This window comes from Garra rufa, chromosome 1 (assembly GCF_049309525.1).
Source record: "Garra rufa chromosome 1, GarRuf1.0, whole genome shotgun sequence".
NCBI lineage: Eukaryota > Metazoa > Chordata > Actinopteri > Cypriniformes > Cyprinidae > Garra > Garra rufa.
Genome location: NC_133361.1, coordinates 18,854,496 through 18,870,951, shown reverse-complemented (window position 1 = coordinate 18,870,951; position 16,456 = coordinate 18,854,496). Strand labels below are relative to the sequence as shown.

Genomic DNA, 16,456 nt, shown 5'->3' with positions numbered 1-16,456 from the left:
TTGAGCAGCAAACTTTGTGAAAATATTTGTCATTCTCAAAACTTTTGGCCACGACTGTACAAAAATGGGTCCTAAAATGTGAGGGTTGTATATAAATATATAGTAATTTTTGAAAAATAAATGTTTGTATAGTTTTTAAATATATATATTTTTTTGTTTCAGTTATTTTATTACTGGAAGTTAAACAAAAAGAAAATAAGAAATGCTGCCATGGCATCTATCTGAAATAAAATAAGTTTTATTTGTTTTAATATTTTATTTGAGGGTTTGTTTTTCATGTAATGAAAGTGGAAAAACTTTTATTTCAGTTTTTATTTGCATAATTAAAAATTAAAAAAATAGGTTTCTTTTTTTCCATGTATTTTATTTATTTTTTTTAGAACGAAAGTGGACAATAAAAGATTAAAAAATATATATAGAGAATTTTTAGATTTAGTTAAGGATAAATTGTTGCATGAATATCATTTAAATGTTGTTAAAGTAAATGTAACTATGTAAACAAAATTTTCTTTTACTGCTTTAAATGTTTTATTTTTTTAATATAAAAGTTTTCGGTTTAATTTTATTTAATTGCGTTTTTGTTTTTCTGAGCAAAAAAATTAATATCATACATTTTCCCTTAATTTTACAGAAGACACCCACTAAAATGTAATTTAGTGTAACAATCTTGTCAGGCATATTTACAACAACAACAACAACAAAAATTACTTTATGACATATTTAAAGGCAAATTACTTTCACCCCAAATACTAATTAGTTGTAATTCTACATTTTTAAATTTGCCACTATCCTAGATTTTGCCCATTTGTCAGTAAGATTTTTTTTTACTCATTTAAAATACAATAAAATTTAATATGCTCCCTTATTCTTTTATCTTATATATTTTAATATGTGCAAGTCAGAATATGCATGTTGTTTAAACTTTTACATATACACTACTCAAAAAAAAATAAAGGGAACACTAAAATAACACATCCTGAATGAATGAAATATACTTATTAAATAGTTTGTTCTTTACATAGTTGAATGTGCTGACAACAAAATCACAACAAAAATTTATCAATGAAAATCAAATTTCTTAACCCATGGATGTCTGGATTTGGAGTCACACTCAAAATTGAAGTGGAAAAACACACTACAGGCTGATCCAACTTTGATGTAATGTCCTTAAAACAAGTTAAAATGAGGCTCAGTAGTGTGTGTGGCCTCCATGTGCCTGTATGACCTCCCTGCAACGCCTGGGCATGCTCCTGATGAGGTGGCGGATGGTCTCCTGAGGGATCTCCTCCCAGACCTGGACTAAAGCATCCGCCAACTCCTGGACAGTCTGTGGTGCAACGTGGTGTTGGTGGATGGAGCAAGACATGATGTCCCAGATGTGCTCAATTGGATTCAGGTCTGGGGAACGGGCGGGCCAGTCTATAGCATTAATGCTTTCGTCTTGCAGGAACTGCTGATACACTCCAGCCACATGAGGTCTAGCATTATCTTGCATTAGGAGGAACCCAGGGCCAACCGCACCGGCTTATGGTCTCACAAGGGATCTGAGGATCTCATCTCGGTACCTAATGGCAGTCAGGCTACCTCTGGCGAGCACATGTGCCACTCCACACCATTACTGACCCACTGCCAAAGCGGTCACGCTGGAGGATGTTGCAGGCAGCAGAACGTTCTCCACGGCGTCTCCAGACTCTGTCACGTCTGTCACATGCTCAGTGTGAACCTGCTTTCATCTGTGAAGAGCACAGGGCGCCAGTGGCGAATTTGCCAATCTTAGTGTTCTCTGGCAAATGCCAAACATCCTGCACGGTGTTGGGCTGTAAGCACAACCCCCACCTGTGGATGTCAGGCCCTCATACCACCCTCACAGAGTCTGTTTCTGACCGTTTGAGCAGACACATGCACATTTGTGGCCTGCTGGAGGTCATTTCGCAGGGCTCTGGCAGTGCTCCTGCTGTTCCTCCTTGCACAAAGGCGGAGGTAGCGGTCCTGCTGCTGGGTTGTTGCCCTCCTACGGCCTCCTCCACGTCTCCTGATGTACTGACCTGTCTTGATTGTCAATCAGTGTTGCTTCCTAAATGGGCAGTTTGATTTCACAGAAGTGTGACTGACTTGGAGTTACATTGTGTTGTTTAAATGTTCCCTTTATTTTTTTTTTAGCAGTGTATATTGCGCTACACTGAATGACAATGTAACATTTCAACCAAATTTTGACATTTTGTTCTCCAAAAACGTATTTGAAACCTTTAAGGTAGACATTTTAATTACATTTAATGTGCTTTCTATGGACATAAAACCACTTTTGTAAATTCATTTTTATGTGGACATCCTAACATCTTTGACCCAGACATATAATTCAAAATTAAACTTATTTTCAAAAACCCAATTTAATGTCTATGTAATCCAATACCAAAGTAAAATCATATATTTGACCCTGGACCACAAAACCAGTCATAAGGGTAATTTTCTTTGAAATTAACATTTAAACATCATCTGAAAGCTGAATAAATAAGCTTGTTAGGACAGGGCAATATTTGGCTGAGATACAACTATTTGAAAATCTGGAATCTGAGGGTGCAAAAACATTTTATTTTTTTTAATTCGCTTTTGAAGTTGTCCAAATGAAGTTCTTTGCTATGCATATTACTAATCAAAAATTACGTTTTTATATATTTATGGTAGGTAATGTACAAAATATCTTCATGGAACTTTCATGAATTTTTGACATAAAACAAAAAAATATAATTTTGTCCCATACAATGTATTTTAGTTATTGCTACAAATACTCCATGCTACTTAAGTCTGGTTTTGTGCTGCAGGGTCACATACGAGATCTGTTTAATAAATATTTCTGAATGCTTATGTCCTCTGTTTTAGAAGTTTCTCCTGAAAAAAAAACGGTTATCTCACGTGTCTCCCTTAGAGATTCAGAAGAGACCTCAACAATGTCTCAAACCATGCTTAGATTTGCAATCATTAATCTCAATATGTACACAAAAAGATCTAAACTGTTGTCCACATTTTTTTTTAGGGTTAGGGTCTATACATTTGTATCTGTTTCATTTGCAGGAGAAACATCTGAGACCAAGTTGACTTTACTGAACAAACTGACCAGGTATTGCCACTAAAGCTATGGTTAGAGTGTGAGGTTCAAGGACGGCCATGCGCCCAGAGAGACCACAGTAGAGTCTGTTTCAGGAAGCCGCCTCTTGCAATTCTAGGAAAATTAAAGGGTTTCGTAAAACATCTAAACCTGTGTAATTAAACGGTCTCTCATATGTGCAGGACTGCGGAGGAGATCAGACAAAAGGCAGACAACAAACGCTGAATGAAAGAGCTGCAGTACGCGTTACTGTCAAGTAGCATCAACTGCTTCTTTTATGCATCAGAAAAAAAAAAAATCAATGCATTTGATGTTGAAAAAAATCCAATCAAAAGATCCGAAAATACTTGAGAAGCAACATCTTCATGAGATATTAAAATACACTCATATTAAAGACAATCTTAAAGAAGTCTGAAGATCTTATGCGGTGTTGCTTCTCAAGCATGTTTATCTTGTTTTAAGGATATTTAGATATTTTATGTGGAAATGATGTATTGAAACCTCATTATGAAGTCATTTTTGCATTGCATGGAAGGAAATAATTATACATTGAAATATGTTATGTATTCAGGGGTTTAGCAGCCATTACAATAAAGCAAGAATTTTTAAAATAGTAAAATGTAAAATAGTTCAAATGTTTGGAGTCTGAAAGAAATCAATAATTTTTATTTAGCAAAGATGCATTAAATTGATCAAAAGTGACAGTAAAGGCATATTTCTATTTTCAATTGTTTATGAACTTTCTATTAATTAAAGTTTTTAACATTTATAATAATGTTTTTGAACAGCAAATTGGCATATTTTAATGATTTCTGAAGGATCATGTGACACTGAGGACTGGAGTAATGATGCTGAAAGTTTAGCTTTGAATCACAGGAATTAATTACATTTTGCAATATTTTTGCATAGAAACCTGCTATTTTAAATTGTAATACTATTTCACAATTTTGCTGTTGTTTACTGTATTTTCGGTCAAAATAATGCAGCCTTGCTGAGCACATCCATATTCTGAACTGTGGGTTTGACTCAGAACAGACAATGACAAATTTTGTATAAAAAGGAACTTTACTGTGTGTTTCAGCATTTCAACTACCAACAAAAACCAGTAAGAAATAATAAATAAACAGAGAACTGTTGTGTAGTATAAAAGATGCCCACATTCATACTAGAAAAAAATAAGCCCCTCAGTTATAATAGTTATCAGGCAGAAAGAGGACAGCTTTAAAAACAGGCACCTTAAAAGACGTGATCTGAGATTCAGCTTTAAAACATTTGTGGATAAATTTGATCTGATCTTGTGACTTTCCTCTTAACTAATACTGTGCTCAGAATCAACATCAAGAGAACATGAAACCATCCCTGAAGTGGAAACCAAGATGAACGGTCAATCATTTCTTCAGTAACATATTTATGCTTAATATCTACGCTTAACTGAGATTATAAACGTCTCTGATCGATAAAGTCTTAAGGCATTCGTCCTCTCAAAGAACTCCGAAACTGACCAACTAAAATGGTCCGATTTTGAGTTAAAACCAGTAAAATCCAAAGATGGAGAAGCACCAAACAGTTTCTTTAATTCCTTCGAAACTTCTCCCGATTATCCCAGAGTGGCTGCAGTTCCAGTTGTCGACATTTAAAAATTGCGGATGCCAAAAAACCCAACGCTGGTGGGTGACTCCTTCACCGTTACGGTGACCAGGTTGGCAGTGACATCGGTGACAAACACGTGTTCGATCAGGCTCCGCGTCGGCCTCCAGTCCTGACCCGCCTGCACCGAGATGGCCAAGTCGCGGTTGTCACTCGGAAATGAGGAATCGTGCTCAGAATCCGAGCTGCTTCCCTCTTCTCCAGTGCTCAACTCGCTCAGGGTCTTGCTTGGTTTCCCGCCGTCTTTAGACAAGGATCTGTCTTGCGCTGATTGATCTCGGCCCTCGGATGTTGGAGCCAGAATCTTGTCTGCTCTACCTTGATTCTTCTTCCCGAGTCTTTCGGACAAATTGTCCGCTTTGGATTTATCCCGTTGCGGACTCTTAAGGACTTGTTGACTGGTTGGGAATTTACTTGGCGTATTCGGTGCGGGGCTCTGCTCGTGTCTTGGGTTAAACCCAGAGCTTTTTCTACTAGGGGTAGAGGTGCCCTTCAAGTAGGAACTGTCGTTTGTGGAGTTCCCTTTACCCTGAGCCGTTTTGTTGACGCTCTGCAGATTAAGAGCTTGAAGGCTGGAGGGAGTTTTAAGAGAGGAAAATGAGCTCGATGGGGATTTCTGGAGAGATCCAGATCTTTGAAGTAGAGTCTGATCGGAGGCCTTCACGACATTTGGAGAGAGTTGTGGACATGTCTGTCCGTTGCTGCTGTGAATGTTCAACGCAGCAACTCCTGGAGATTTGCACGTGGGCGTTTTGGGGTCAACACCTCCGCTACTCATATCCGAGACGGAGAGCTTGAAATCCGAAGCGGTTTTGGATTGCGGAGGCCGACTTAACACAGTAGGCGAGGAGGCAGATCCGACAGAGCGTCCCAAAGAACTCAAGGAACTCTTCTGGGTAAAAGTACCTCTATTCTGCAGTGCCATTGGCTCCCTTCCTGAGTTTCGGTTCAACCCGGTGTAGGTGAAGCTTGCGGGCATGAGCGGTTTCTTTATGCTCCCTCTGATATCGGAGTCTCTGGAAATGGGCTTGAGAATCTTTCGAGGACCTTTGGACTGACGCTGCACCTTGAGCTCTGGAGGAAGGGCTTTCCTCCCTCGCTTCTTCTTCGGCGGTTCGGGCTTGGCCACCACGATCTGGGCTTTCTTCTGAGGGACCGGGTGGTGCTCTCGGGGGCGAGGGCTTGGTTTTGGATTCCTGTCCATGTCATCTTCATCATCGTCATCATCTGAGGAAGAGGAAGAAGATGAGGAAGATGATGATGAACCAGAAGTTGAGGTTGATGAGGACGAGCTGCTTGATTTGGACACCTCTGGAATGTTTTCCTGAGAAAAAAACAGTGAAAACGTTGAGAACATAATACGCTGTGCAAATTGTTTTTGTTTTTCGATTAGATCTAAAGCTTTTTTTTATATATATACTTACCAATATTTTTCTGGGTCGTCCACGAGGCCGTTTCCCCTTTTTGCGGATTAAGAGTTCCCGCTCCTGCTCCCTAAGAATGGACAAAACGTTTGGGAAAATTTTCAAAAAAGCAGTGATTAGCAATATATGTTCATTTCAATTGTGTAGATCATACAGTCCTTGGTATCAATAAATTTTATTATATATGTGACCCTGGACTACAAACGTAAGTAGCACAGGTATATTTCTAGCAATAGCCAACAATACATTGTATGGGTCAAAATTATATTTTTCTTTTATGCCAAAAATCATTAGGATATTAAGTAAAGATCATGTTCCATGAAGATATTTGGTAAAATTCCTACCATAAATATATCAAAACGTAATTTTTGATTAGTAATATGCATTGCTAAGAACTTCATTTGGACAATTTTAAAGGTAATTTTCTCAATATTTAGATTTTTTTTGCACCCTCAGATTTCAGATTTTCAAATAGTTGTCTCTCAGCCAAATATCGTCCTGTCATAACAAACCACACATCAATAAAAAGTTTATTTATTCAGCTTATTCAAATGATGCATCTCAAAAAAGGTGGTCTAGGGTCACATATGACTAATAACCTGGTATTAAAACAATTTTTTAAAAGTTTTTAAAAACAAGTAATTCAATGTGCTTTAGATAAAGAGATAAAATAAAAATAATCACAAATATAACTAACAGTAAAATATAAGGAATACAAAACAACAAAAAAAAGTTCATAAAAAATAAAGTATTCTTTTAACAGTTTTTAACAGTCTTTGCTAATATATAGCAAAAAACTAAACAATTGTGAAATTCAGTTCCTGTTTTTTATGAATTTAAGCCTCCTCACTTCCTGTTCTTTCTCCTCACTTCCTGTCACAACTCTCTGTTGTTCTAATTTAGACAAAAAAAAAAAAAAACTTGACTTTCTTTGTTTTTGGCAGATGTGTTAGCAAAAAGTGGTGTTTCTTAAGAAAACCATCAGTTGTTCTCCAGACGTTAATGATTTCTCAGGTAAAGAAATGCAGTTGTCATCAAAGTAGTCCTAAAACCAAAACAATTCCCGTTCTTGTCTTAGGACAACTTTGATGAACTTTTCTGATCCACTTCAAATGTTGACTACTATATTTCCTTGGCAAAACATTTCCATGTACTTCCACCGAAGGATGTATTCTGAGCCATGTTTAAGACAAGTAATCATCCGAAAATTTAAAAATCTACTGTTTTTCTTAACACCAGCAAGTTGGTGTCAACACGTGGATTTGTTTCTGAAGTGATCCAAGTCTCATTTTCACAACCATCCTGTATAAACCGTGAAATGCTGACAGAAAACTCTAAAACTAGTTGCCATTGAAAATGTTAACAATGTTTGATTTTCAGTCAGGCTTCAGAGGAACTCGTGAGCCTGGACACGTCTGCAGCCCCTGAATGGCCCTGTGAATGGAGCCCCATTTACGCCCTCCCAAGCGTTGCAGCCCATATTGTTTGCACATGGGGAAGGGGGCGTTGCTCTCGCACACAGGCCTGCTGTCCAATGGGAGAAACCTCTTACCTCTTGTTAAACGCAGCCAATAGTCTCGGGTCAAGAAGGTTTTCCTGAGGTTCCCAACTGTTATGCCTGAAACACAGACACTGGCTTCTTTAGCTTGTGAGTAGATGACGTAACTTGCTCATGAGGTTTTACCTTACCATCAAAATAGCTCTTATTTCTTTAAAGTTTGACAAATGACATTTTAAAGTACATATATTTCATATAGCCTTGTAAATAATATGAATCATATGCACAAACAAAAATGCATGTATAATAGTTTATAAAACAGTATGTCATACCACAAGACGCAGCTTGGACTAAATCAGCAAAACCAAGCATGCAAAACAAGCTATTTGTGTACCACCCCTTGAATATAATTTGGATAGTAATTGTGCATCTACTACTGTAAATATAAAAAGAAGGGATGTGGAGTTGAACTGGACTTCAGGGACAGCCTGGTTGGCGTTACATAGCAGAGGAAAAAATGAGATAAGATGACAGTTTACTTAAAAGGGCACTTCAAAGAGTCTGCACCGTCTGGATTTAATTTAACGCATGAAAAAGTAGTGATCTATCAAAACAGACGTCCCCAACCCAGCATTACTCAAAATCAACATGAAACGGCATTCATTTTGCTTTCAGAACTACAACTGCTATGTCCAGCGGGGAAAATAATGTAAGACGACGCTTGATTTTATCCAACAGGAATTCATTGGATGGTGAAAAGTGACAGGTGGTTAAAACGTGAGATAACGTAATAAAGTTATTACTTTTTGATGAAAGATTTAGATGAAAGTTAAACATCTTTAAACAGTGTGCATGGATTAATTATTATCTGACCCTGTCATAAGTAGCATGGGTATATTTGTAGCAATAGCCAACAATACATTGTATGGGTCAAAATTACAGATTTTTCTTTTATGCCAAAAATCATTAGGATATTAAGTACAAATCATGTTACATTAAGATATTTTGTAAATGTATAACCGTAAATATATCAAAACTTTTTTTTTTTTTTTTTGATTAGTAATATGCATTGCTAAGAACTTCATTCGGACAGCTTTAAAGGCAATTTACTCAATATTTAGATTTTTTGCACTCTCCGCCAAATGTTGTCTTATCCTAACCATATCATACATGTAAAAATTAACAAAAAGAAATTACCCCTATGACTGGTTTTGTGGTCCAGGGTCACGTATGGAAGCCTGTTTCCACCATGTAATAAATAAAAGGTAATTGCAACTTTTTCTCACAATTTATTTATTTTTTCCATGAGTTCACATGTCGCAAATCAGCTAGAGAATAAAAATTTAAAAAGATACTAGTGACTTCATTTATCTAACAATTCTGACTGAATTGTGAAGATAAAAAAAGTCACAAGTACCTTTTTATTTTTAATGTCAAGATATGAACTTTATACTTTTTTTTAAGTTTCTCACAATTTTATTTTTGCTTCTGCCACAGGATGAAAAAATAAAAAAGATAATTGACACTTTTTATCTCACAATTCAGACTTTTCTTCAAAATTGCAAGTTTTGCAATATTTTTTGTTCTGAACTGTGAGATAAAAAGTTGCAATTACCTTTTTTTCTTTAATATTTATTTTGTTTTCCCCTGTGATAGAAACAGGCTTCCATACATCAATCACAAGTTAAACAGACCAGGAAAATTTGTTGAGAACTTCACTTACATCCATTGTAAGTAAAGTTACATCCACACAATCTTAAATGTTCGTTATTGAAACAAAAATTTATTAAATGTCTCATATAATGAAATATATTAAATGTTTAACAACAAGAATTTACTTCTGGTCCCTCGTAGCATTTAAGACAGTACCCTGAGTTCTGGTCCATTTTAAGATGTTGGTTGAACAAATAATATTAACGAATAAAAAATAGATTATGAGACATAAATAATCAATGAAGCAGATGGAAGCGCGCGCGCGGGAGGTGTGGCTCGTGTGATTGACAGCTCAAGTGCCCATAGACGGGGCAAAAAGGGGGCGACAATGTAACAGAGAGCAAGAGTGGGGAATTAAGGGGGGTTGGGGGCAGCTGGAGTTTTTAATGAAAAAAGTAGAAACAAACCACGCGCTGCGCGTTCTACAAACTGTTACAAAAGAACAAACTGTTAAAAAGCAACAAAAAGCGTTCTAAAACTGATACAATGTAACGCGCTTTCTAACACTGCTTTGTAACGCATTAGGCGATTCCCATAACTCCATATATGATGAATGATCACTGAAAATAATAGCAACGCTAAAACATTTTTCTGTTTATTTACGTTTATGTCGATTTTGTTTCACCAAAAGCGATTGGATAGTAGAAGACAAACAAAAAACAAAAACAACTTGATGAAAAGACACGACAAAAGTAACTTGGAAGACAAAGAGAAATGCTAAAAACGAGGCAAAGGCGATCTGATCCGAGGCAGTGTGTGATCAAGTCGAGAGCAGTGCACGAATTCACGCGTGGACGTGAAATTAAACACGCGCAACACGCTGTTGTTGTTGTTTTCATTGTTTCTCACTCTCCCTTCCTCGAGATTCACATTCAAGGATGTTTACTGGCAAAAGCGCTGCATTGGCGAACTACCAGTCCATATGCTACACATATATATCGCCTATATGGTCTACATATATACACACGAACACATAAACATACATAATAAAGGCAGTATATGTATCAGTTCTCACTTACTTGGACGACCATCCTCTCCACTTGACCAGATACTCCAGTTTGCCCTGTGGAAATCAAACACGCGTTGAGGATCGCGCACGCATTCGGATTCACGTGTGTGTTTGTGTGCGCGTTTGTTACCTTCCTCAGGCGTTTGTTGAGGATACACTCGGCATCAAAGACCTGCTCTCCCACCGCGCTCAGCTCCTCCATGACTGTTCTCATCTCATTCTCATCTCATTCTCCGTGAACGTGCGCGTGTGTGTGCGCGAGAGAGGGAACGCGGAGCAGGACAGAAGGGGGCGGATACGCAAACGCGCAGCGCGCGCACTGGCCCTCGGAGGACACCGTCCACCTGACGTCACACATTTTTGAAGAATGTGAGTTTTTGGAGAACAGAATATTGAAAATGAGTTGGATTCACAAATATAAGTAAAAGAAAATTGTGCTGAATTGGATTATTTTGAATTTGCATTATTCACTTACTCAAAAAATGTCTAAAAAACAAGACATGAACATAAATCAAAACAAATTTTGTTGATTTTAATCCATTTGTTCAAGTATGTTTATTTATTATGACCATCTTAAGAATAATATTATATTGTACTGTATGTGACTTTTAATATTATTATTAACATTATATTGTGCTATTATGTTTTTATGTTATATTTGATATGTAATTAATATTATATTGTAGTAAGTGTTTTTTTATTTCAAAGTTCTTTCATTTAAATTTTAGTTTAGTGTTTTAGTTGTTAAAAATGTAATTATACCGTGATGTGTGATTTTTAGTATTATTTTTTTAACATGTTGTGATGTTTTATTTATTTTTTATATTGTTTTTTATATGCAATTAATATTACGGTGTATTAATATAATATTATACTGTAGTATAAAGTATTTTTTATAATGTATATATCAAATTATTTCTACAAGACTCCTATTGTGTAGCATATTTGTAAAAATGTTAAATAAGCTAAATGAAAGCAGAATCTGAGGCCGATAAAGGTAAAACATTAAATAATGAGGTACAAATAATGATATAATAAAATACCATATAGGCATATTGCATAAGTATTGAATAAATATTTTTAAGTATTAAAGGCCCTCATTAGTCAAGAAATTATAACAAACAACAAAAATCATTTTTATTTCATATAAAGAGAAATTCAAACCATGGTGGTAATCGTAGTTGAAGGTCTTTAGTTAAAATGTAAAATATTCACGGAACATATTTAATTGTGCTCAGTCAATCTGTCGGGTCGAAGTGAAAAATCTGTGTTGGGTGAACAAGTGACTGTATACGCATGCGCACTGCGCAATATGAGCCTGAGGAAAACGGTTGGTACGACAAATTCAAACGCGGATGCGCGGGAGAGCGAGCAGAGTCGAATCTGCAGAAGCAACCCCAAGTAATTCCCAGGGGAACATGGATATTTATCGTAACAAGTTTCAAGAGGTGAGTTTTGAGTACTGAAATTATTGTACAAAGGTTTTGCTTTAGAATATATGTCATTTAGCAAAATCGCGAGTTTATACCTACATATAGTGGTTTCATGACCGCGTTTTCCCCGTTACCCCCTAATTATATGCTAGTAGCCTAGTTTTATTTTTCTCATGTTTTATGTGTAAAACAGTGTTAAATCGACTACTGAGATGTATTTTGCGCGATATGTCCACCACGCGACCGCTGAATGGTTAGTTAGACCTCATTTTTTAAGCAATTTTCTCTTGCCAGTAACTTGTTTATAAAACTATTAAATAGCATTGACAGCAGCAATCTTTGTCCCCTCCGCGGCTCCGCCATGTTTAAAGTTTGTGATCCTCCTAACTCGATAACTCAAGTGTAGTTTGTTATAGAAACGGAGACGTTTGTATGTCGGAGAACAACATGTTTATTAGCTCGCATCAGGCGCTCATATCACTTAGGGTGTACTCACACTAGGCACGGTTGCTGTGAACCGGGCTCGAGTACGATTGTCCACCCTCCCCACTCCCCCTCTGGCCTGCACTCACATAGGGTTTCAGCATTCGTGCCGGAGCACGCTTACGTCATTATGTTGCGATGGTTTCAGGATAAACAGGAAGAGCAACGCTAGCGCTGAACGCGAAATAGTTTACTTTGTGGATAATTATTTTAAATCGTTCGGTCCGCGGTGGTCCAAAGCCCTCTCACAGCCTATTATTAAACAGGTCTTTCGCCTTTGTGGCACGAAAATTTCCGCGCAATCTTGCTGTTCGTACGAGGAGGTTTTTAATTACCAGCTGAAGTGCAGCAAGGACTTTGCAGCTTTGATTATGGACTATAAAAACGCTGATTACCTCGCAAAAACGCGACATCACGCGTCCTGTTCCGTGCTCCAGCACGGTTAGCGCTCACACTGCATGCGAACCGCGCCCGAGTCCAACTGAACCGTGCTCTGGCCCACCTCTTCCAAGCGGGCCAGGGACGGCTAATCGAGCCGCGCCCGGGCACGGTTCGGAGCACTCACACTAGTCAAACGAACCGCGCTTTGGTGGTCAAACGCACTCGGGCACGGTTCAAACTGCCTAGTGTGAGTACACCCTTAAACAGCTTATCACCTGTATAGAAAAACGTATAACCACAAGGGGGCATACCAGGACCGGAAAGACCATATATGAACATAGTCTTCTTAAACACAGTCTGAATGCATTTTAACTATATTGCACATCATTTATCTACATCAAGTGTCAAAATAAAGTGTTTCCCAGATTTGAGAGACAGTTCATGTTTAATTTCTGATTAGGAAACGTACTCAGTTACTTTCGTAACCTCGGTTCCCTGAGATACGGGAACGAGTACTGCGTCGTAAGACGCTTATGGGAAAAGCTCCCTTTCTCCTGAGACTGAAGCATTTCAATAACGCAGTGTAACTGCACGGCCATTGGTTCGTGCAGTGTTAAAGAAACGAACCAATGGCTCGGCAGCGGAGATGCACAAACCTATGGTGATGATTCGCGCCCGATCGCGCCAAAAGGGGCGGAGGATCTGGCTATATAAGCGAGCATTTCGCCATAGGGAACTCAGGTGCTTCGACTGAAGCGACGACCGAGTCGTGCAGCTACCTAGCACGGCCAGCAACGCAGTACTCGTTCCCGTATCTCAGGGAACCGAGGTTACGAAAGTAACCGAGTACGTTCCCTTTCGATACTTTCACTCGTACTGCGTCGTAAGACGCTTATGGGGAACCAGTACAATCCCGCCGTTGCTAAGGTAGAGGAACGACTGACATGACCCTAGCACTAAAGGACTAATAAGGGCCAATTTGTTCCATCAGATAGCCTGATAAACGTCCGTTCCAAGGAATAAGTACAACTTGGAGCTCCAAAGAGGCCAAGGTGCACTATACATAACATACTGGTAACAAACATACCACTATGCGGAAAGGACCCGAGTCTGTAAGACTGGAACGTCCAGATTATAGAATCTAGCAAATGTGGACGGTGAGGCCCAGCCTGCCGCCGCACAAATTTCTGCAATAGAAACCCCACTAGACCACGCCCAGGACGAGGCGATGCCCCTCGTCGAATGGGCCCTTACTCCCATGGGACATTGTAGGCCCAAAGAAGAGTAAGCCAGCGTGATGGCTTCCACAATCCATTTGGATAATCTCTGTTTTGTGACCGAAAACCCCTTGGTGCGGCCACCAAAACACACAAACAGCTGTTCTGACTGCCTAAAAGGAGCAGAACGCTCTATATAACATCTCAGAGCCCTGACGGGGCAGAGAGGGTTAAATCCCTGGTCTTGCTCCGTAGGAGGAAGAGCCAAAAGGGAAATAATTTGGTCTCTAAAAGGTGTAGAGAGACTTTTGGGAACATACCCACATCTTGGCTTCAGGATGACCTTAGAGTCATTTGGCCCGAATTCCAAGCAAACGGGGCTCACAGAGAGCGCCTGTAAATCACCCATGCGTTTGACTGATGCTAATGCCAATAGCAGGGCAGTCTTCAACGTCAGGGGGCAAAGGCCTATGGACTGAAGCGGTTCAAAGGGAGGGTCTTTCAAGGCCCTCAACACTGTGGGTAAGTCCCAAGACGGAACCGTGACGGGGCGAGGAGGATTAAGCCGCCTTGACCCCTTTAAAAAAGAACGACCAAGTCGTTCCTTCCCACAGATTGACCGTTTACAAGGTCATGGAATACCGCTATAGCTGCAACATAGACCTTGAGCGTAGAAGGGGATCTCCCCTTATCCAACAGCTCTTGCAAGAAGGACAATATCACAGATATGTCACATGAAATTGGGTCCGCACCGCGGGTGGAACACCAGGCGGAAAAGACAGACCACTTGAGATCGTAGAGCCGCCTCGTAGAGGGTGCTCTAGCTTGTGAAATAGTACTCAAAACCGACTCAGGGAGACTTAAAGGCTCCCGTCTAGAGCCCAAACGTGCAGCGCCCACAATTCCGGTTGGGGGTGCCATATCGTTCTGTTCGCCTGTGTTAAGAGATCTCGTCTCAGTGGCACGGGCCATGGTGCTTTTGAGAGCAGCCCGGGAAGATCTGGAAACCAATGCTGGTTCTGCCAGAATGGAGCCACTAACAGGACTTTGAGTTTCTGTTCCCGCACTCGCCTGATGACCTGTGGTAGCAGAGCGATCGGAGGGAACGCGTATAACAGGAGATTGGGCCATTCTTGGGTCAATGCGTCCTGTTCCTTCGAAAAATAAATTGGGCAGTGATGATTGTCTTTTGAGGCGAAAAGATCTACTCGCGCCTTGCCAAAGACAGCCCATATTTGCTGAACCGTATGAGGGTGAAGCATCCATTCGTCTGAGGAGACGTTGCTCCGAGACAACATGTCTGCTCCCTGGTTCAGTTTGCCTGGCACATGCGACGCTCTCAGAGAGCGGAAGTGCAGCTGAGCCCATTTCAGGAGACGTTCTACCATCGTAAATAGACGTCTCGACGAGAGGCCCCCTTGGTGATTTATGAAGGACACCACTGTCATGCTGTCCGAACGGACTAAGACATGGTGTCCTTTCAGGGCAGGTAGAAGGGTGTGAAGGCCTAAACATACTGCTAGCATTTCCAAGCAGTTGATGTGAAGGCGACTCTCCGCTTTCGACCATAGGCCGAAAGCAGGCTGGCCGTCGCACAGCGCCCCCCAACCTAAGTTGGAGGCGTCTGTCGAGACTGCCTTCCTTCTGACCACCAAGTCCAGGGGAACGCCCTGTTCCATCCATTGAGCGCACCTCCAAGGAGCTAGGGCTGCTATACAGGCCCGATCTACCTTGATGCGCTGGCGTCCTAAATGCCAGGCTTGAGGAGGAACCTTTGGTTTCAGCCAGAACTGCAGGGGGCGCATTTGAAGCAGACCCAACTGAAGTACTGGAGATGCTGAGGCCATAAGGCCGAGCATCTTCTGAAAAATCTTGAGTGGGCGAAGGGCTCCGATTTTGAAGGAAGCCGCGAGCCTGTGAATGGCTTGGGCTCTCTGCGGCGCAACTGCTGCCTTCATTTGACATGAGTCGAAAACTGCTCCCAGGAACGCAATGCGTTGGCTGGGAGACAGTACGCTCTTGGCAAAATTGACCTTGAGTCCTAGGCACTCTAAGTGGCTGAGGATTAAGGATCTGTGGTGCGTTAGCTCGTTCTCTGACTGGGCTAGAATGAGCCAGTCGTCTAGATAGTTCAGGACGCGGATTCCCATCTGTCTCAGAGGGGAAAGTGCTGCGTCCATGCACTTTGTAAACGTGCGAGGAGCTAACGACAGTCCGAACGGAAGGACTGTATATTGATATGCCACTCCCTCGAAGGCGAATCTCAAGAATTGCCTGTGATGGGGGGCGATCTGAATATGGAAGTATGCATCCTTCAGATCCAGTGAACAAAACCAGTCCCCTTTGCGTATCTGCGAGAGGATCTGTTTTAGTGTAAGCATTCTGAACGGCCGTCTCATGAGGGCGCGATTCAGCTGTCTGAGATCGAGGATGGGTCGTAGACCGCCATCCTTCTTTGGAACGAGGAAGTAACGGCTGTAGAAACCTGACTCGCTCTGTGTTGGGGGGACCGTTTCCACGGCGCCCTTGGCCAACAGATTCTTTACCT

The 16,456-nt window shown here is 40.3% G+C and overlaps 1 protein-coding gene across 1 annotated transcript; it reads right to left on the bottom strand.

Annotated features, from left to right (window-relative positions):
- Positions 1 to 3,920: 3,920 nt before the first annotated feature.
- Positions 3,921 to 10,630, bottom strand: cbx2 (chromobox homolog 2 (Drosophila Pc class)). Its single transcript, XM_073848212.1, has 5 exons — positions 10,525 to 10,630; positions 10,405 to 10,448; positions 7,727 to 7,792; positions 6,175 to 6,244; positions 3,921 to 6,074 (listed from the first exon to the last, which is right to left on the bottom strand). Exons 1-5 carry the CDS (start codon positions 10,606 to 10,608, stop codon positions 4,737 to 4,739), a joined length of 1,602 nt encoding a protein of 533 aa, XP_073704313.1. The 5' UTR covers positions 10,609 to 10,630; the 3' UTR covers positions 3,921 to 4,736.
- Positions 10,631 to 16,456: the final 5,826 nt, after the last annotated feature.